This window comes from Melospiza melodia, chromosome 10, assembly GCF_035770615.1.
Source record: "Melospiza melodia melodia isolate bMelMel2 chromosome 10, bMelMel2.pri, whole genome shotgun sequence".
NCBI classification, from domain to species: Eukaryota; Metazoa; Chordata; class Aves; order Passeriformes; family Passerellidae; genus Melospiza; species Melospiza melodia.
Window position 1 is genome coordinate 30,896,964 of NC_086203.1, and position 21,824 is coordinate 30,918,787.

A 21,824-nucleotide genomic window follows, 5' to 3' on the forward strand; every position below is an offset into this window, starting at 1 on the left:
TTGCCAGAAGTATTGGTAATATTTACACTGGCAAATTAATTAATTATACGTTTTTATCAAAATCAGGTTAAGCAAAAAAAAAAAAAAAAAACAAAAAACAAAAAAAAAACAGAAAAAATTGTTGACTTTAAGAACATATTTTAAACCTAACCCTTGACAAGCAAGACCTGGCGCTGTGACCAGTTCCGATGTTCTTTAGCTCTCACTCGCTGCCTATCGCACCGTACCGCCGACCATGGGTCCCCGGTGATCCCCGGGGCGCGGCCGTGAGGGCGAGCCAGGCCGGAGGGTCCGTGCGCGGCCCCGCCCGGCGGCTGTGCGGCTTCTCCGGCGGTGCCCGATCCTCTGCGGGCACTGCGGGACGGCCCCAGTGTGTTCGCAGCCGCTCTCCAGAGCCGGCCGGGCCCAAAGGAGCGGCGGGCACGGCGCCCGGGATCGCGGCCCGGCCGGGGCCATCCCGCTGGGCCGCACCGCCGGCTCTGCGCAACGCCCGGGACAGCGCCTCTCGCTTCCGGCACTCGTAATGGGGCAACCGGGCTGGAGCAATGACCGCTCCTGGAAAGGAAAATCTGATTTGCATGTGGGGCTGGGGCCTGACGTCAGCCGGAGCAGGAAGCAGGCTCGGAGCCCGCCGGGCAGCGCCGGCAGTGCCGCGGGCTCTCTCCCCCCGGCAGCGAGCGCGCCTGCCGGGCTGGGACGGGCTGGGACAGGCTGTGAGGGCAGCCCCGGAGAAGAGCAGGCTCGGGGAAACGGAGGAGAGGCCGGAGAGCTGCCCGTGCCCCGGCGCGCAGCATGCGCTGCTGATGGCCGCGGCGGGGACCAGGGGCTGTCCGGACCGGGAGCGGGACCGCGCGGGCATGGCCCTGCAGCAGCCAGCCCTCGCCCCCAGGGCCGGCCCGGCCCCGGCGCTCTACATCCACAGCATGCCCGCCTGGGTGCTGGAAGACTTCTGCCAGAAGATGGACTGCCTGAGCGACTACGACTGGATGCGATTCGGTGAGGGCACGGCGCAGCTGGGGCGGCGCAGGGACGGCAGCGCTTCCCGGCGCTCGGCAGGGCACATCCTGTCAACAGGGAATTCCCGGGCAGCGCTCTGGGTTTGCTTCTCCAGCACAGCTGGAATGCCAGACTTCCGTGGCTCCTTGGCTTTCCCTGGGCAGCCGGGCTCCTTCCCCTCACTCTCCGCAACCTTTCGCACTTCCCTCTCCAGTCACACTGTGTCTCCTGCCGCTTCTCACTGCCTGTTTCCACAACGTCCCTCACATCTGCTCAGATGTTCTGTTTTTTAATTTCCTCCTTCTCTTCATGTATATTCCCTCCTACTTTGTGCCCCTGTTTTTCTCAGTCCTGGCTGGGTACAGTCAGTAAGTACAGAAAATATAGTCCCTGAGTTATTTACTCTTTTTTCTGTATCCCTGCACAAACAATTCTACGCTGAATCTTTTCTTAGCACCTGCTTTCCTTTATTTGACGTGACATCCCTAACTGTGCTGAATAAGCTCTTACCACAGTTAAACTTCCTGATGTAGGGTGGGAGTAATCTCCACTACCTTCAGATGCACAAAGCTGTATTTCTGATGTCCTTCCAAAGCCAGCCGTGGTGAGAGCTCAGGGATCTCTGTCTCCACACCAGCACCCCAGCCCTGGCCTTTCCCGTCAGGCACAGCCCCTGAACTGCGGCTCGGGGCTGTCTGGGTGTGTGGGCTGGAGCTGGGCACTCACCAGGGAGCGGGGTTTGTACGGGTGAGTGAGCTGGGGAGAATACAGTGAGGTGACGGGCACGGTCAGGAATTGGGACACATTGTGTAGGGTCAGCTTTGGCACAGGATCCAAAAACAGCTGCATTTCCCTGGTAGCTTTATCGGAGTGTAGCTAACACCCAGGTGATTCAGCTATTGCTTGGCTCACCACAGCACAGGGATTTAGGAATGCAAGTGGCAGTGCAGCCACTCCACTCCACTGATTCTCCTATTTTGGGAGAATCACCCCAGGAATTTAATCTAACCTTACTTTGGTACAAAGTATTAAGGAGAAAGATTACAGGGAAAATACGCTGACAAGTATGAGTGAGTCTTCAAGTGTCTCTGATAGAACAAAATTTTCTCCAGAATAGTTGAAGGAAGAAAAGTGATATCTTACTTTAGGAACAGAAATTTCTTCATGTCCACATAGGTAATTTATTGTGATCCTTTCTTTTAAAGATATACAAATGCAAAAGCAAACTGCATCTCACACCTTAGCCTGCCCTGCTTGCCTTTGCCTGTTTTTTTTAATATTTAAACAGAAATATCCATTCTCTCCCACCAGCCTCCTACGTGATCACTGATCAAACAGAGCTACGGAAAATCAAGTGCATGGAGAAGACAGGGATCAGCATCACGAGGGAGCTCATGTGGTGGTGGGGAGTGAGGCTGGCGACAGTGCAGCAGCTCCTGGACCTGCTGCAAGGGCTGCAGCTTTACCGAGCAGCTCAGGTCATCCTGGACTGTGAGTAGCTGCCCCTTCCTCCCACGGCTCTGTGCTGCTCCCCACAGCCCCCTGGCCCCTCCTAGGATGTCCTCCTTGCTAGCTGAAGAAGCTTTTTGTTAGAAGTCGCATCCTGTGTCAAATTCTACAATGCCTCCACTGATTGTGATTCCCTGCTCACTCGAGTGGGAGTGGTGGTGTGAGGGAAGAGGTGACACGGGTGGACTCCCGGCTCCCTTAGCTCATCACCCCATCTTTGTGGTGCCCGTCTTGGACCCTTCCAGAAGTGCCAGGAGGATGGGCTGTGGCCAGACCAGGCCTGGTGCTTTTATACATCAGACAGCATTTCAGAACACAGAGGCTGCACAAGAGTCCATGCTCTTCAGGCCTGGTCCTGTGGCACTAAGTGGTCCTTACATGACTATAGTTCAATTCATTCCTACTTAAAGGAATCAGACACAGCACAAAGGGAGATCTTTTGCTGTCAGATTACTTCCCAAAGAGTTCTATATTCATTCAACAGTTTTTTGCACTCTCTAGTTCCACTTTGGAATGCCTATAATGATGTTTTCTATGTCAGTTCCTTAGCTGCAGTGCTGCCCTGTTTGTCTGACATGCAGGAAATTGCAAAAGTCATAAAAAACCCTGAAAAGTAGGTTGAATAAGGGAAGTGATGCTAAGTTCTGAGACTTCTAGGTTAAACCATGTAAGGGAAAAAACAGAATACAGGTACTTGCCTGCAGAATGAAGGGACTGTCAGGTTTGATTAAGGGCCTGCAGACTGACAGCTAATCCTAAAACCCTGTAAAATTTGGGATTTCATAGCATTCTAACACAGTAGCAAAAATAGATGAGTGTTCTGAGTTTCAGTTTTCAGACCTGGTTTCATTCAGAGCGGGGTTCATGGGTGGCATTGAGGAGAACAGATGGAAACCTCAAAGAGAGCATGCCCATTTCTGCCATTGTGGCTCTTCAGGCCCTGCTGTTCTTCAGCCTCAGCATGAACGTGCTTGGCTTCTCTCCCACAGTTCATACCAGTAGCCCAGATTACACAACAAACACTGGGCTTCCTGCTTGTTCCAGGTACTCCTGGCCTTTGTTTGTACAAGTAAAATAACACAAAGCTGTTGTCTGTTTTCAGATGCAAACAGAGGCCTGGCACATTTGATTCTGAGATCACCAAAGCTCTTAGAACAGCAGGATAAGAACCACCATTTAATAATATTTGGGCTTATGTTTTTTCTGTATAATGTAAAAAACATTAATTTGGATTTTTTAAGAGAATGTTAAATGTATTGCTGATAAAAGGTGCCATATGAAAGTTTAAAACTACAGCCAGGAGAAAGCCCTTATATCACCCCTAGTGCACACTGGGCATTTTCAGGCTCCTTTTCAACCTCAGTTTTAAGAGCATTTTAAGAGATAAGAATTCACCTGCTTTGGAGATTTTGACAACCTCATATATCACAGCATTCTGAACTTTTGTACTGTATTTCTTCCCATCCTAACTGTAGCCTAATCTCATCTGAATAATCCCCCCTCAGGTGTACGTAGTTTTAAGTTCCTGTACACTCTATCTTTGCACTTTAGTCAGACTTCAAGTTGCTTTTTCAGGCCTGACTCTGAGGTTTTGCCAAACTCTGTACAGCACAGGATCTGTTAGAGCTGTAGTGAATCAATAATTCATCCTATAAACTTTCCTTATATATCAATAAGTTTTGAGCTTTGACCATTTTTTGTTTTCCCTAGATTGTCTTTGGTTTTTTTTTTTTTTTCTGTTGCTAAGTAAAAGTATGAGTCTTTCTTGCAAATAGTCCTGTAGAGGAAAGTTTTTCCTGGGAATGAACCTAGGATGGCACTAAAATCACACAATTGAAAACAGTCCTAAAATATTTAACTGGCTAAACCCAAGATAGTTCTGTCCATCTTCCCCTCAGTCCTATGACAACTGCAGAGAACTCAATGCCTTCCTTAGGCTGGGAGGTATTTGTGATTTGAGATCATTACCTGAAGGATGTTATATAGAAAATGATAGACATATCATTATTGCTAATTTCTTCTTGTAAGAGTCTCGGCATCTCTGGAATAGTCATTGCTGGTATTTATTTGAAGCAATTAGTTCCTGTTAATTTTAAGTAAAAGTTAATGTCATGGGTATAGTCTCAATTTAAATACCATCTAAATTGCTTGAATGTTCATTTTAATGTTTGTGTTAATTTGAAGTCTGATGTCCTGATTAGGATTATTTTGTGGTCACTGATTAGAGTCAGACTCTGTTTTCTCTGGTTATCTTTATCTTCCCTTTGCTCTGTTTTGAAGGGACATCAGCCTCTAGCATCACCAGCCCTGGGAAAGAAGAGCCAGAGCCACCCAAACAGATCATATCTGTCCCTTCCACAGAAGGCAAAAGGAGAGACAAAGAAAATGCCCTAAGTTTGTTGCCATGCCCAGACTCCTCACACCTGGGAGCAGTGCCATCAGGCAGTAAGTACAGTGCTGGACTCTGGATTTGCTCTGACACGAAATGACTGCTTGGCCAAGGCTGCTGTGTGTCTGTGGTCAGGACAGTACACTGAAGACCTTGTCTCCCAGATGGGCACAGCTGAGTGCTTGCTGTTTTCCTAGCACTGCTGTCTCCTGTTCATTCCTGACTTCAGCACACAGCTCCCTGGTCATCCTTCCTTTGGGCCCCTAGGCCTGAGAGATGCTGGCTGTCTCTGTGCTCTGGGGTCTCAGGATGATTCCCAGGTCTCTGAATGCCTTGATCCCATCCTGGCTCCACACAAAGACTACACCAGGCATGCATGTCCTGCCCCGTGTCCCTCTCTTCATGCACAGTAACCCTCGGCCAGCAGAGAGCCGGGCAGGGCTCAGCAGCCCCTCTGCTGGGAGAGAGAAGGGAGAAGCCCAGCCCGTGCTGGGCGAGCATCTGCAGCAGCACAGCACAGGGAGCTCCATGGCCCCAGCAGGGCTGCAGAGGGCTGCACAGTCATCCTGCAAACAAGGACCAGGAAGAGAGCTCCCTGTCTCCACACAGAATTTCACAGTTTGACAGTTTGTCACAGATTATCTTTGATCAGAAGGTTGAAAAAATAATACCCCAGATCTTCATAATTCTTAGACCTTTGTCCTTAGTCACAGGTGGTGGTATCACAAAACTAAGGTGTGTTTTCAATGCTGTTATCTCAGTTTCAGGTGCTGCTTCTGAAGGAGCCTTGTATTCCCTCCCTGCTCCACCACCTCCCCCGAGAGAGCTTTTGAATTCCCTACAGTCCAATCCTCCTGTTTTATCGAGTGTGAAGGTAAATCCCCTTAGTGCTCTCTGATTATACAAGGAAAATTGCCTTTATGACATTCTGCCTTTTTCCAGTTAAAGTTTATCCCTCTACTTGTACACAAATGATGCTGTAGTGGAAACGTTGAGCTCAATACCAAGGGTTTGGACTGAATACAGTACTAATGCTTCAGTTATACTGCTTGTGGTTACATCACTTTTTTTGCCAGTGAAGGACCAGTGAGGGAAAAATTTACAGTATTATTTCCTGCACAGCTCAGAAGGGATAGCATACCCACAAATAGCAACTGAGTTTGAAGGACTCTCACATGTAGATTTTACAGAGGACTTACATTTCTGGTGCAATAGCCGGACAGGACAGTATATACCACTGATTAGTCAGAACCACATACCTCGTTTAGTTTCATTGTAGACTTAAAATGTGGTTTCTGCTTGAAACTGGGCTAGTATTGAATTTAGTCATGATGTTCAAAGCCTTGTGCAGCTGACAACTGAAAATCTCCCAAGATAAAGGTTCCATCACCTCTCTGAGCCCCTGTTCAGCTGCTTAACCATCACAGTGGGAAAAATTCTCCTCATGTTCCGGATGATTTCAGCGTGAAGTGTCCTGTTCCTTCCTCCCCACAGTTCTCTCGTCTTTCATAGAGTCTAACTACATCTGTCCTGTCCCCAAAGTGTTTCCCAGATCTTTGGGCACACCTTAGTCCCTACATGGTTGTTCTTGGCCTGTTTTCTTTGGTTTATTTTGTCTGAGGCTTTAAACTCTTCCACAGTAACATGGTCCAGGACTACCAGCCAGAAGGGAAGACTGACTCAGACTGCAAGTAGTTTCAGAGTTTCTTGAGAAGAAGTTAGTGCTTTATTTCCTCAAGTTGGGTGCACATTAAGGTTGTGAAAGCTGCATGATTAGGCTCCAGCAGGACTGTAATTATACTTGGTATTAGGACTTGCCACACTGGAAGCAACGAATTATTGTGCAACTGACATCAGGTGCTTCAAAAGTAGATATGAAGTTTACCAGAGCATAATTACATTATGAGGGACCCCACTTTCTCATCCAGCTGTTTCTTAATATGTAACCCAGCTATAAAGATTAAGATCTTTTGTAAATCAGACTAACATCACTTCACATAAATATATGGACTTTTAAACAAAACTAAGTCTGTTTCCTGGGAAAGGTGGAAGTGCAGGATTGGTAACTGATTTCACTTCTACTGTGCAAAAGTTTTACTCATCCCAACACATGAATACAGGAGTTGCCTACACCCTAAGGAGTGATTGCATAGTGCCTTTCACAGTTTCATTCAGCAATCACAATGATTGCTTAAAACATGGGAAGGAAAATATGACCCTGAAAGAGGGAAAAAGCATATGAATTATCATGAGATAAACTTGTTTCTCCTACACATGTGCAGCCCTGCAGCTCTTCTGCTCCCCAGCAGGAGACGATGGCTGACCTCCCTAGCGGGAGTCTCCTGTGGACCCAGAGGGAAATTGCCAATGCCACCAACAGCTTCAGTGACAAGAACAGAATCTGTGAAGGTACTTTCGCAGATGTCTACAAAGGTCAGAGGAACAACATGGTGTTTGTCATCAAAAGACTCAAAGAGGCAAGTACTGCACCTTTTTGTAGAAGAGGGTGTGTTATTAGCATGACATTGCAGGTGTCCATTAGCAGGTGTTGTCTAATATTGTGTGGGAAGGAACCAGAATAACTACACAAGAGGGGAGGTAAAAATGAAATTATGTAAATAATTAAACCTAAATTCAGAAAACACACTTTGATGAATACTTTACTCATGTGAGTAGTTCCATTAACTCTATAGATAGGAGTAGCCTACAGTATAGCTGCCTGCATTGATGATTGGATCGGGGGTGTCTTTACACAAGTTTTTGTTCTAATTGCCAATTAATTACTGCCTTTGACTTAATGTTGCCATGAGTGGTACTTGCTTGTTTCCTGCACTAGCTTGTCATCTAGAGACTACCAGATCTGTATAAATGCAAAGTCCTAGTAATTTCCAATGACATTCTCTTGCATGTTTTCATCTTTCAGCTGGAATGCACGAGCCCAGATTCCACCCAGAGGTTCTTTCATACAGAGGTGCAGATTTGCTTTCGGTGAGTGGTTGGCTGTCGGAGGCAGTGGTGCCTGTCCTGCTCGTGGTGTGGTGCTGGGTGTTAAACAGGGGGCGTGTGCTCCAGGCACTGTTCTGGGCTGGGACAAGCGGGCTGGTGCTGCCTGTGTGGGAGCCCTGGGCAAGCAGCACAGTGCCCGGGGGTACTGCTGGTCCTGGCTGGCACAGCCTTGGGCTGGGGAGGACACAGTGCCCGCCCTGTACCCCTGCTGCAGTGTGATGGGCTCTTGCTCAGTCAGCCTCCTGCTGTCTGCTGCCCAGACCGTGCTGTGCCCCCAGCTGTGCCTCCAGCTGCAGCACACCCTTCCAGTTGCCTTGAATTTAGGAACTTACTCCAGCTCAGGAATGTATTTTTCTGCGTTGCTGTTACATCATTTGCAAGTCACTGCTGATCTGTGCCTGCAGGTGCTGTCACATAAACATTCTGCAGCTGCTGGGCTTCTCGGTGGAAACTGGATCACACTGTCTGATATATCCCTACTTGCCCAATGGCTCCCTGCAAAACAAGCTGCAGTGCCACGTGAGTAATAATCTGGGGCTGACACCTACTTGTGATTGCAAGTCCTCTCCTGCAATTCCAGGAAAAACAATTGCATCTCTTTGATTTCTGAGAAACAGACAGAAAAAAAAAGGTGCCCAGTGCCCTGGCTGCAAGCACCAGAAAGGCAGCAGCTCCTCTCCTGGGGTTTGGAGTTTTGCCTGGAGTTTGACTCAGCTGAGCCTTTGGTTTTCTAAACTATTGATGTCTTACAGTGTTTTATTCCATTAATTAACAATTTTTTCCTCCTTTCCTTGCAGGATGATTCTGCTCCATTGACCTGGGAGATGCGAATTAGCATTTCTTTAGGAGTTGTCAGAGCAGTAGAGTATTTGCATAATTTTGGAATTCTTCATGGGAATATCAAGAGGTGAGTGCTTTGGCATATGAGTACTTCCTTGGTTACCTGGTAATTAGTCACGGCTAAAGTTTATACAATTTGGAAATGCATTTGCAGTATTTTCTGCTGTCCCTTGTTCTGTAGGGCCTTTGCCATTTTTTGTTTAACCTGTCTCTCTTTCCTAAATGATGGCAGTAAATTATTTTGAATTTTTGGGTGCTTGATTTTTCCCCTTCTTGCTTTCTAACATTCTTAATCCTTTCAGTGCTATGCAGGAGGCCAAATGCTTGACACTTTCAGTGCTTAAGTTTAAAAGTATAAAACTAACTCTTTGCCACAAGATAAAATAATTATTTGACCAATATTGTTATTTGTCTGTCATTATCGCAGCTCAAATGTCCTGTTGGATGAAAACTTTACACCAAAGCTTGGGCATTCTGGACTGCGGCTGCATTCTTCTGATAAAAAATCAGAATATGCCGTGATGAAAACCAAAGTCCTGCAAGCTTCTCTTACTTACCTGCCAGAAGATTTTGTCAGACATGGGCAGTTAACAGAAAAAGTGGATATATTCAGCTGTGGTGTGGTATGTTGCCTTTTTTCCATGCTCTGGTTTATTTTTTGATGTATCTAGACAAGAAATTGAATATGAGAGCAAGTACCTGATATGGTTGTTTTGCTGGCAATTTCATATTATAGTTGTGGGCTCTATAATGTGTTGAAATCCTGGTTTGAATTGTTCACACTCCAAATATATCTCAGTTTGTGGCAAAATTAGGTGAATCTTTTGAATAAAATAAACAAAAGTGTTTTTTATTGTAAATAAAGTACTACTGCTGATGGCTTAAAACAAACCAAATGCTCAAAATTCTGGCAGACTCACCACATGAACTTCTACAAACATTGCCTGTTCATTTATAGTTTCAGCTAAAATAATTGATAGTCTATGATGTCACCCATCTCCAGGTGTTTCCATTTAAGTAGGAAGTTACTCTGTTCAGTATGATTTCTTATCTACATTTAGCTTTACTTTCTTCTTATTCTTTGTTTCAGCAATATTTATTGAACTATAAAATCTGGACTTGGCTCTTGAGGTAGATCTAAAGTCTCATAAATACCCTGAGCTGGCATTGTTAAGCCATCTGAAGTAAAAATATAATACCAGAATGCATTGAAAGTTCAATACTTATTTAGTTAGAAACTTAATTTTAAAATTATAGTTTGTTCTGAACAAATAATTTTATCTTTCAAATATACTTTCTAGGTCTTAGCAGAGATACTGACTGGGATGAAGGCACTGGATGAAGACAGACACCTGATTTACCTGGTAAGAAAAAGCAGCAGTAATGAACACCAATAGAAATTAATGGGGTCGCTGTCATAAAAATAATTTTAATTTTATTTAAATACAATTTGATATTTGCTGTCTGCTGTACATGTCCTGCAGAAGGGAAGTTTAGGAGCCACATCCTGGTTCTATGAATGTCAGTAGCCTGCCTGCCATTAGAACAGAAGCACAGTAGATATTCCCATTTCACATACCCACTTATGGGTGCTGGCCTGAATTGCACTGGAAGAGACTGCAAAATAGATAAATATTTAGGAGACAAGGCTTTGTGCTGAAATGCTGCTGCATATTTTCTGTGTGCCAGGAGGAGGTGATATAAGCCACAATGAGTGGGGAAACCTGGGCAGGCAGGAGCTGCAGAAGCTCATCATGATGTTTATCAGGCGTTTGTCTTGTGCTCATGCCTGGAACTGATGTCCTCACCCGTTTCCCAAGCTGAGGTTAGAGCTACATGAACCACTTTCACAAGCAATCAGAAGAGCCAAACTCACTGAATGCATTAACACCATCTGTAGAAAGCAGCCTTCACCTGCATTCCTTCTGTGGCATGTGCTCCTGATTTCTTGTCTGGCTGAAGCCTTGGAGGGGAGAACAGCAGTATTCCCACTATCTGCAAGCAATTCAGAAGTGTCCAGAGGGGTTCAGAAAAATCAAAGATCCTGTGTTCCTGATTTCTTTAACATGTGTTATAAAGGCCTGCGTAAGAATGCTGCTCTACACAGTGTTGGCTCTTTTGCATTCCTATATAAATGAGCACACGCCAGGAAGAGCTTGCCCTGCTTTAGGGAATTTGACATTGGACACATGCAGAGAAAGCCACTGGCCTTTTTCTCTCCTGTGAGAACAAACGTTTCAGTCAGTTGCATGAACAGACATCATTAAAGGTTTTCAGTCTGTAAACCAGGGATTGAGGAACCCCAATGACAAATACACAGCAATACTGATTCTCAGAGATTCAGACAAAAATAAATGCTTGTGTTCATTTTGCCTTCACTAATGCATCTCCTTCCTTTGAACAGAAAGATATGATTGCTGATGAAATTCAAACAGCAAAAGAAAGCTCAGACTCCAAAGGAAAAAACTTGGAAAAACTGGCTGCCAAGGAAATCTGCTGCAAATACCTAGACAGAAAAGCAGGGCACTTGCTGGAAGAGGTGGCTGTTGATTTTGCATCAGCCAGCTGCCTTTGCCTGAGAAAGAAGAATTCAAACATAGCAGAGGTAATATTTTAAATACATGGCCAAGATTTAAGTCTCCTTGTCATCAGGGTGTAAAGCTACAACATTCACGTCATGCTTATTTTGTGACTGTTGACATAGGAGAATATGTGTAAGCAGGGGTACAACAATTATTACACATTCACAGATTCGGTTGTTAAAAACAGGTACGTGAAATTATGGAAATGGCTGAAAACAAATTAAAGGAGCATTACATCTGTGGAAGCAGCACTTGTGGATTGTCCATGAACACTCCAGAAGAAACTGATGATGAGACAGCCAGTGTGAGCGTGGACGTGCCCTCAGCAGTGGGCGGCGGGGAGGAGAGCGCGCGGGCAGCCGTGGGGAGCGGCGCCAGCCCCTGCGCGCCTGCGGCGCCCGACACCTGCGGCATCTACGTGTCACGGGTGCCCTGCGAGTCAGATGAGTCCAGCAGTTTCGTGTGGAATCCTCCAGAAAAATCCTCCGAGGAGTTACCTAGCCACAAGTGCACCAGCCCAGAAGAAGGGTCAGGCTGTGGTGACAGGGTCAAGCAGGGGAAGCCTGCCCAGGGACTGCAGGAGAGAAGCCTGGCGTGCGCCAGAGGCGATGGCACCCTGGAGACAGCAGCTGCTGCACAGGGCCCCTGTGTGCAGGGAAACACAGACCTGGACTCCTCGTGTGCTCCACAAGGTAAAAGTGCCCTCCTCTGACAATATAGGGACTAATTACTCCTTCCTCCAGAACTGCTTAGGTTCCACTTCCTACTTTTAAACACATATCAGTAAATCTTTTCTCCTTGGTTATGAATTTACTAATAAATCTACAAAACATTTAGCAGGTTTCTCTCAGATTTTTTTTCCGAAGCCAGTTTTGGCTGGTTGGTTGGTTGCTTGCTTGCTTTTTCTTAAATTTAAAATTATCATCTATTCCTTAGACAATACATGGATTTTTTCCCTCAGTATTTGGGCTTTTTTGTTTTTCAGCTTCAGCCAGAGAGACATCTTGGAAAATACAGATAAATGATCAAAAAAAGAAGCTCATGGAAAATATTTTGCTGTATGAAGAGGACAAGTTAAACAGTTCTGAACTTTTTGAATCATAAATTGGATGGATTAATTAGCAGTGGCCAGCTCAGAAGAAGAAAGAAGGACTGTGTCCTCATTAGAAGGACGGTAAAAGTGCACCTTTCACGTAAGATTAGGTAGCAGGTTTCAATCAGGAACACTAGCCCTGACTGAAGGAAACAAGAAGTACCACATAGAGAAGCACCAGAAAATAACTGTTCTATAGCAGATTAAAGCACAGTCCCACTTTTCATCTGCAATGTGTAAAGGAATGGCAAATGCAATTGCCATAATAATTTGTGATTGATTTGCAGTGTGTTTCAGGAAGCATCTGTTGGCGTCCTTAAGCCACAGCCCCAGGAGCTGCAGGGCAAACACTGAGCAGTGGCAGGCAGCAGTGCCCTGTGCAGTTTGCCCAGACAGGAATCCCCAGAGCTGCTGGGAGTTTGCCAGTGGCTCTCTCCTGTTCTGTACAATCTTAGTCCACACACCCAGAACCACTGCATTACCTGAGAGGGATTTTTGTGCAAGTTCTCAGAATGTTGTACAGCTTCACCTCATTTGAACTGCACTGACCACAGGTGTAGGTAATTAACTTCAGCCACTTTCCTCCACTCTCTGAGCTTCCCTCCACATACATGTGACATCACTGAAGTCCAACCTTTCAGTTCACTGTTGGGAGCTCTGAGACCATGTTTAATACTTCATAGGAGTATTTTTGGGAATTATTTTTTTCTAAGTGTCCTATACATGGAAATGTTTCTCATTGTGTTTCACATGGTAACTGTTGTATATTTTGGATTAGGAAAGATTTTAATTTAAAATAGCTCTGATTTTTTTATAGGACACTTGAAACATAATTTGTTGTATTTATTTTGGCAATGGGTCAAATATAAGCTAATAAGAGGACTTGTTGATGGTTCCACACTCACCAGGCATTCTCAGAGGAATCCTTGTGGGTATTCCTTAGTTGTAGGAGCAGTAGGAGCCTCAGTCTCAGGCCCAGGGATCACATGCAGAAGAAAAAATAGAAACTTGTATGCTGGTGTATTTATGATCAAGTGAAAGCCCTCTCAAGAAAGTATCACTTTTGTTTTTATGATATTTATTATTTTTATTATTGCTAGCATATTCCACTTGTGTGCAGTCTAGGGAAAAACAGGTTTATGAGGGATCAAAAGAACTGTCAGAGTATGTAGCTCTGTTTACAGACAGGTGAGCTGCCTCCTGAGCATGGGGAACAGGGCCTGATGTGCAGAAAGGGCTGCAATTCACAGTGCAGTTTAGGGAACAAAAATAAAATTAATTATATGTAATTATTTTCAGTGGAATTGTGTACTAGTATATATTCCTAGCTTTATATAAAGGCTTCACCCCTTCTATTTTTGTACAGTACCTAGTTCATTGTATGTATTACTATGAGCAAGTAAAAGCATTTTAGCTAAAGACCTGAGTACTGGAGTTATCTACACATTTCTCAAGTTATTCTCTACACTAAAAACTGGTAAAATTCCTTAATTATAAGTGCCTTGGATACTGTCTTTATATTTACATGTGCTTTTTTATTTTACCAGAATCAAACCAAGATAAGATTAGTACTGACATAAGAAACATTGTATACTCAGATTGGTCAATAACTACTTAATTCTACAGATTTATCAAGATACTTTATGGCACTGAAAATGTAATATTCATTGTTTTTCACTGGTATATTCTGGGAGACCTGTGGTAAAATGCTTGTGTCTTCATTTTAGGAATGCACATGGCTATGCTCCAGAAATGGCAAACCCGAGAGTTTAAACTGAGAAATGTAGTTTGTGCATAGTTCTGTTTCATGGAAGTGCTTTAGAGGTTTTGTTGTCCTGTGGTCACCAGATGGAATTGTTATTCTTTGTCTTGTACCCTGATAGTTTTAAAACATTCTGAGGTGATTTAGGTAGTCTTACAGATTACCTAAGTATTTAGTATGGCACATATAAGACACTGTGTGGTCTTACCTTAACACCTTATGTAACTTGGCAGTTCACAAGAGTTTATGCATTACCATTTACTAATAGCTTTTTGAATAAAAAACCTGAAAATTTCCTCTTTCTAGCCTGCTTTTTCATGATTTATGGCACAGAAAATATATCTCATTCCACCCTATTTGGGCAAAAGCAGCTCAAGGTCACTTTGCTCTCTGTAGCAATTATTAGTACAAACATGTTTATTCAATCTTCATTAAGTGTCAAAAAGCTGATTTTTTTCCTTTCTGATGGCTCTAGAGAAGAATTTCACTGTAAAATTAATTACCAAGGTTCCTGTGGTGCGGGCGGGCCGGGCAGAACTGTCACACACCCGGGGCTCAGCTTTTCAACCGGCTAACACTGGTTTTAAAAATAAATTCAAAATGCGCAAATAGGTTCATGTCCTTCTTTCTTCCCTCATGACGAGTAAAGTTGTAAGAGCAGAAGAGGGAAGCTGGCACTGCTTACATTCTCCCTGGGAATTGCCAAGACCAAAGGAAGAGCAACGGCTTTGTAAAGCCTTGTCTCGTGATGTACCATTACAGGAAAAAAACCCCACAAAAAAAGCCAAGCTCTTGCAAAGCTAATTACATGGATGGGAAGATGTGACTGTGGCCTGGCTGAAGACACACTGCAGATAGCCTTGAAAAGGCAGTCCTGTGAAAAGATTATTTAATACAGCACACCAGGTTTTAACCAATAAGATTTTATTCTGTCGGTTTTCTCAACAAAAAAAATCCAAACAACTGAGATACAGCACAGAAGTGTGACTAAAAAAAATAAATCTTCAAACCATGGTTTGACTTATTGATGTTGGTTAAATAACCCAGTTTGAGATTATTATATAGCAGAAGACATATGCATTCCACTACTCCTTTTCATCTTCAAGAAAGCAAAGAGACTTTCACCAAGCACGTTATTTTCAGAAAGACACAAATACAACATCACTGTTACCAGCAGGGCAAGCTAGCACGCTACCAGCTAACCCGACAACTCCAGCCCATTTCCTCACTTGAAACAAAGTTCTGGTCTTTGAGGGCACAGAGTGCTTGTCCCCTGCATCAAGGAGTATCACACCTTGTTGTTTTGACAGCTTCCCCCTGTTCTGTTGAAGTGTGTGAACTCTGACCACAGCACAGCCATTCACATTTGACCCCTAAACCAGAAAAGCAGGGAATAATTCCTACAGTATCAAGGAGTAGTATCAGGCACAGTACTTGGCTATACTGTTTATCTTAAATTTAAAGGAATGTCAATTAAGGCTGATTATCAACATATTGTAGCCTCCCAGTAAGAGTGCTCATAAAATTGGATAATTGTTTCCCATGTTCATGTCCAGTTTAGATAAAATCAGTTCTCATCCAGCTAAAGACACACTGCAAATCAGGGACAGTGATCACTTGTTGCAGCTAGAGTATTCCATGGTGCATCACTGCTCGTTCTGCTGCCCTTCTGTCACAGCAGACACCCCTCCTTGGCCCTTGTTCACGTCGCTGATACACGCCCACAGCCCGTCCACCGACTCTTTCCACAGTGTCACCTCAAAAACAGAGCAGGAACAGCTTTCAGCTTTAAACATATCCTGTTTCCCCTTTTCTTGTAGCTACCACAGCATGGGTTTGGTGATAGCCTGCAGTTATATGAGGAGAGTATGTGAATTGTCAGTACCACACAAAATCAAGTTCAGCCTGCATTTCTACCCTCAAGTAAGGTCTCACAATGCAGTGCAAGCGGTTTCCAAAGGTTATGGTTTTCCTGCCCTCCTGATTAACCAGAAGAAAAAACGTCCCCATGGCAGCAAAGGAGACTCTATGACAGCCTTGTGTTAAACGCGTGACAACAGTCTCACCTCAGCTCCTCTGGAAACAGGCTGCACAGGGCAAAAGCCAAGGCAGCAGTACTCACTTTGTTGTCTCCTCCAGACACTGCAAGGATGTTGGCAGTGATGGACCAGCTCACGTGCCAGACAACATCATTGAACTTGTGCAGCAGCTTTGGTGACCAGGAGTTCCCAGAGGCATCATCACACGTCCAGATAAACACTCGGCCATCCTGCAAAAGCACAGAGACCAAGGCTGGGCACAAGAAACACAACTCTGAATTGCCCCTGCAGCTACATTTCCAAATCACAGCTCGCACACCACCCTTGATGTATCTGCATGGATTTGTGCTCAGCACAGCAAGGGGCTGTCTCCTCGCTATGGATAAAGGCAAGGCAGGAGTACAGCTCTGATGAGAAAAACTACCAACAAACAATGACTTGCAAATACCAGAGAAGAGCCCCCAAAATACATACTATCAGCTGAAATACTTCTCCAGAATGAGATTTTGTTTTCCACTCAATGGCAGGAGCTCACTAAGCAGTCTTCTTGATGTTAAAAAAAGAGCTTTCACAGATGAGCAACAAGAAGACAACAGTCAATATAAAGGCTGATAACACCAGAGCTGATTAAGAATGCCCATTATTAGAAAATAGTATTTTTAGAAGGAAGTTCAGTAAATTCGATCCAAAACCACTAAATACAACATTAGTTGGAAGGTCTTCCTCCCAGTGAGATCATCCTGCTCATGATTTTCCAACCAGAAGCCAGTCTTTGCTACAGAGGCACCTACACCCATAAACCTTTCTCCAGAAATGCTTCTATTGGGCTTCTGAGATGGGGAATAACAGGAGTCAAAGGCTCGTATGCGGAGACCCAAATATAGCAAAGGATGGCCAAGACGACCTGTTAGAGCAGCTCTATCCCTACAATTCCTTCACTAGAGAAACGGGGAAGGAAGCTCGTGGAAGTGAGCACCCCTAGTGCTTGTCCCTGTTGCTCCAAAGAAACCTCACCTGTGAGCAGCTAGCAATGGTGCTGGTTGGCAAGCCTATGGATGGAGCCCAGGCCACGTCTCGTACCCAGTCACTGTGAGCCTCCAGCTTCTGCTCTTCTTTCCACTGACCCTCTTCTTCCCTGAAAACACAACTGTATCGTCACCAGGGCAGCGGCAGCATCCTCCATCATCTCATGCCCTGCTCAGGAAGGCTTTGGACTGTAGCATTCAAACTCTGTGTTCATCAATGCAATACAAAGCACAAGTGTTCCCTACTTCTCCAAAAATCTGACAAAATCCCTTCCAGGGACAGAAAGCAGCACAGGCAAAGAGGCTCTGACCTCCAGTTACTGTCAAAAATCTGCTACAACCAAAGTGGTAACCAAAGACCATTACAAAGCTGTCCTTGGAGACAAGATCACACAGGGCTGGCACAAACTGCAAGAACCATGGGAGATATTGTGCATTACTAAGTTTCCATTTTTAAAACACTTCTCTAAAACAGTAATTCGAAGATGATACAATAGGGAAGCCAAAAATATTACTTGAGATACTAACAGGGACACTCAAAGCCTAAAGTGTCAGGTTTCATCTGGCGACAGGGCACTTACTTCCAGATCTTGACCAGGTTGTCACAGCCACCAGATGCAAATCTTTTGATGTAGTTTGGCTTTTGACCAGAGGGTTGTTCTATAAGGCTTCCTGGTACAACAGCAGGAGCCCAGCTAACTGCATTACATCCAATCTAGTTAAGGAAAAGCATCACTGTTAAAAGTTGATTACTTTAATTAACTAAATAAATAGATAGAGGCTGCTGAGGGGGTGAAGAACATGTAGCATACTCTCTATTGAGCATGGTGAATAAACCCATCTCAGAAAAAGTGAAGTCTTGCATGCTGCATGAATATTGGATGAATAAGAAATCCAGATGCAGAGTAGCGTCACTAAGGCACTTACTCAGAAAGCCTGAGGTAGCTATAAGGGTATTTGCACACAAAATAGTTCATCTTGGATGTGCAAATAGGGGAGACAGAGACAGAAACCACAAAGACAAAAGGCACACACAGTTGCTAAGATTTAGGAATACAGGAGTAGAAGGAACCTTTGGTCCTAAGCTGAATTTCTTTCTACTGGGGGCCACTGCCATTAGCTTGTTATATTCTGATGAAACAAAAATCTCCACAATTTTGGGAAAAACAGGAGTCCCACAGTTTTTTCCAGCTGTTGCAGGTATTCTTAGTACCAAGGCCATTTCTTATCAGGTAACTTTCAGCACTGTGTTTAACAATAATGCCCAATAAACAGGGATTGCCAATGCTGTTTAGTGAACTTCATCATATTTCCACTTCATTTTAGTGACTAAAAAGTATACCTGCCTACTCTGGATGAACTGAAACTATTCTTGGGTCTGGATGTTTCACATAATTTCATTGCATTTCAGTATTTATCCACTCAAGTCTCTGAGGTATCACCTCGGTGTTATCTGCAGCTCTGGGCACTCTGGGCTGCTCCAAAGGACCAGACTCACCGTGTGTGCGTTGCTGATCTTTTTGACTTCCCACTGCCCATCGCCCGTGTAGCTCAACAAGGAAATGGCCCCGTCAGAGCTGCCACAGGCCAGGATCAGTCCATAGTCGTGTGGTGCCCAGCAGACAGAATTCACTGGGAAGGGTGAGACAGACCAGATTACAGCACAGGGCCTACCTGAAACTGACTGACCAATTCACTGACTGCTATCAGTGGCACGTCACCAAAAGCAAGGGGCTTTGAAAGCTGAGAATGAGTCAAATTTCAGCAAAAGCCAGCCAATTAGCATTGTTTACTGAGTAACAGATCTGCATTGGGAGGGTAAATCATCTGAACACAACAGTTTCAATTTTAAAACAAAACACAGCATGATAAAATGCAGTCTTTCTAACTGGAAATAGGCAGTATTTTCTTCAAGAATTCAGTTCCCTGCCATCTTTATTTCAAAGCTGACTTATTTGTATAACAACACTTACAGACACATGGTAGGAATCAGTAGTGGCTTATGCAGCAATACAATCTTAGGGAAATGTCCTGTTAATGCTGAACACATTTACTCTCTCTTCAGTTTTTATAGTTTTCTTTTTAACAGAGGCTTTCTTCCTCAACACTAATGGATTTATTCAGTCTTGCCCAAATCCCCTCACCTCCTCAGTCTCCCTTCCCAGCTCCACACTCCAGCCCTCCATACCTGAAGAATCATGTCCTGTGTACTCGTAGGTCTTTTCCCAAGTGCCATTTTCTTCCTTCCAGATAATAACCTTCCTGTCATAGGAACAGGAAGCCAAGATATTCCCATACATAGGATGAGCCCAGGCAACCTGCCACACGGGACCTTCGTGCCTGCAAGAAACAGCAGCATTAGGAAAAGCTGAGAGAAACCCCTTCCAACTGCAGCTGCCTCACAGACCACTGCTGTGCATCGCTGCTCTGGGAGGGATTAGAGATCTGACACGAGGAATGAGTAACGCTAAGATGGCAATGTTAGTGCCCTGACACAGGACTCTCACTGCCACAGAAAACAATTCACACCTGTATCAGTCCATGTTACTTCTTGAAAATTACAGATGCAAAGTACTACATGAATGACCAAGCCCCATTGTGCTTCCCACTGGAGCTCTATCCCCAGCCCAGCTGTCAGAAGTTCTTCAGCACAGTCTTGGAGGAGTTCACCCTGGAATTCAGCCTGCACTCTGTGCTGCCCAAGGGCAAAAGGACAAGGCACCAAGGTTTTGCCCTGATTACGCTCTGGTGTTGTGCCGTCTCACCCCCTGAGGTCGGCAATGAGGATCTGCCCCCCGTTGCGGACATCGAAGATCTTCACGGAGCGGTCAGAGGAGCAGGTGGCCAGGCGGGTGCCGTAGTAATCCATCTGTGCATCGTGCTGGAGGAGAGAGGAGAGCTGTGCTCAGCACGGCGTGCCCGGCCTGCCGATCCCCTGCAGCACACTGCCCCGGGCCGGGCACAGAGGAGCCCTGTTAAACAAACAATCCAGGCGTGCCACACAAGCAGAGTGCTTCTGCTTCCCCAGCCGCTCCTTCAGTCACTGTACAAATGTTACACTGAAGGACCCGGGGAATTCTGAGCAACAGCCACAGCATCTTCATGACAGAGAATTCATGCTGACTACAAAGCAGTGACAAGTTACGTATTTCTGTTTCTTAAAATGTGAAGTGGGTGTACAAATACTGCTCTTAATTATATTTGAAACTTCACCATTACCAAGCCATAGAATATTTAAGGCTGGAAAAGACCTCCAAGGTCACTGACTACAACCTTTGACCAACGGTTGTCACTTGTCACTAGACCTGAACACTTCGTACCACATCCAGTCATTTCCTGAACACCTTCAGGGATGGTGACTACACCACCTCCCTGGGCAGCCCTTTCCAATGCTTGATAGCCTTTTCTGTGAAGAAATACTTCCTGAAGAATTAGGCTTATCTAACTGGGCTTCTTCCTCCAACAAATTACTTTGAAACCTTTCTTCCTACCCATATTCATACACCTACTCCCAGACACCTCCACTTAAAGGAAAACCATTTTTATCAGCTGAAGGTCTGTACCAGCAAATATACACATATCTCTATTTTTTCACAAAAAAGGGCAGAAACAAGCCCTCACATGAAAATTAAGATTTTAAATAATTTCCCCTTTCCTCCCAGCCAAGTTTTTCTCTCCACACAGTATAAAATGGCAAGATCAGGATTTCAGACAGCGTTCTGCATCCAACACCTCACAAGTGTGCTCTTTCACGAGCACATACGTGCCGCGGTCAGTGCTCACAGAGAGCCCCAGAGCAGCTCTGTCGCAGCAGCCGCCGGACCGACGGAGCAGCTCCCCGCACACTTACGATCATGTCCTCGTGGGACGTGTCCACGGTGTTAATGACCGACACCTGCGGGGAGAAGGAAGAGAACGGGCTCGGCCATCATCCCCGGCCGCCCAGCCGGGTCCGGTGTACCCTGTGCCGTGCCCCGGGCTGCCCGGGCCGCGACGGGACGCCACCGCTCGGGCCCCGCACCGGGACGCCGCCGGTTCCCCGCTCCCCTCTGCCCCGGCCCCGGCCTGCTTGCCCCCGCCTCACCGTGGCGGCGGCCCCGGCCCCGCTCGGCCCCTCTCACCATGGCGGCCCCGGCCCCTCTCGCCCGCCCTCACCACGGCGGCAGCCCTGGCCCCGCTCGGCCCCGCTCGGCCCTCTCACCACGGCGGCCCCGGCCCCTCTCGCCCGCCCTCACCACGGCGGCAGCCCTGGCCCCGCTCGGCCCCGCTCGGCCCTCTCACCATGGCGGCGGCGGCCCCGGCCCCGCGGCGCTCCCGGCCCGGCCTCTGCCCGCGCGCTCAGACGTGGCACGCCGGTCCGCGCACAACCGGCCCCGCCGCGCCCCGCCCGCCTGCGACGACGTTCCGCCCGGGCCGGGTTCCGGGGGCGGCCACTGCTTTGGCTGGGCCGGGAGAGGGCGAGGGCGGGAGCGGCCGCTGACCCGTGCTGCCCCGCCGCCGCCAGCCGGGCCCGCCGAGCGGCCAGAGGCACCGCCGGCACCCGGACACAGCCTTCATCGGCCCCCAGAGCCGTCCGGCCCGGC

At 46.0% G+C, this 21,824-nt stretch overlaps 2 protein-coding genes across 3 annotated transcripts; one reads left to right on the forward strand and one right to left on the reverse strand.

Moving 5' to 3' along the window:
* Positions 1 to 788: 788 nt before the first annotated feature.
* Positions 789 to 14,473, forward strand: IRAK2 (interleukin 1 receptor associated kinase 2). Its single transcript, XM_063165077.1, has 13 exons — positions 789 to 996; positions 2,308 to 2,487; positions 4,786 to 4,950; positions 5,656 to 5,768; positions 7,177 to 7,371; positions 7,818 to 7,882; positions 8,305 to 8,419; positions 8,698 to 8,807; positions 9,168 to 9,363; positions 10,042 to 10,104; positions 11,145 to 11,345; positions 11,510 to 12,014; positions 12,308 to 14,473. Exons 1-13 carry the CDS (start codon positions 804 to 806, stop codon positions 12,424 to 12,426), a joined length of 2,220 nt encoding a protein of 739 aa, XP_063021147.1. The 5' UTR covers positions 789 to 803; the 3' UTR covers positions 12,427 to 14,473.
* Positions 14,474 to 15,084: 611 nt separating this feature from the next.
* Positions 15,085 to 21,586, reverse strand: SEC13 (SEC13 homolog, nuclear pore and COPII coat complex component). Of its 2 annotated transcripts, XM_063165078.1 has the most exons (9): positions 21,523 to 21,586; positions 21,092 to 21,136; positions 20,007 to 20,122; positions 19,430 to 19,581; positions 18,740 to 18,873; positions 17,823 to 17,956; positions 17,231 to 17,351; positions 16,300 to 16,446; positions 15,085 to 15,934 (listed from the first exon to the last, which is right to left on the reverse strand). In XM_063165078.1, exons 1-9 carry the CDS (start codon positions 21,523 to 21,525, stop codon positions 15,824 to 15,826), a joined length of 963 nt encoding a protein of 320 aa, XP_063021148.1. In that variant the 5' UTR covers positions 21,526 to 21,586; the 3' UTR covers positions 15,085 to 15,823. The 2 variants fall into 2 exon arrangements, with proteins under 2 accessions (XP_063021148.1, XP_063021149.1); XM_063165079.1 differs by lacking the exons at positions 21,092 to 21,136; positions 21,523 to 21,586 and adding an exon at positions 21,005 to 21,023.
* Between the last annotated feature and the right edge of the window lie 238 nt (positions 21,587 to 21,824).

What these genes read in the sequence shown, in the direction of transcription:
- IRAK2 (XM_063165077.1), top strand. Translation starts at nt 804, where the DNA reads ATGGCCGCGGCGGGGACCAGGGGCTGTCCGGACCGGGAGCGGGACCGC. An exon ending in CTTCATGGGAATATCAAGAG is followed by an intron (nt 8,808 to 9,167) that starts GTGAGTGCTTTG and finishes TCATTATCGCAG; the next exon opens with CTCAAATGTCCTGTTGGATG. An exon ending in AGAATTCAAACATAGCAGAG is followed by an intron (nt 11,346 to 11,509) that starts GTAATATTTTAA and finishes TGTTAAAAACAG; the next exon opens with GTACGTGAAATTATGGAAAT.
- SEC13 (XM_063165078.1), bottom strand. An exon ending in AGATCAGCAACGCACACACG is followed by an intron (nt 17,957 to 18,739) that starts GTGAGTCTGGTC and finishes TTCCTTAACTAG; the next exon opens with ATTGGATGTAATGCAGTTAG. An exon ending in CCATTGCTAGCTGCTCACAG is followed by an intron (nt 16,447 to 17,230) that starts GTGAGGTTTCTT and finishes GTGCTTTTGCAG; the next exon opens with GATGGCCGAGTGTTTATCTG.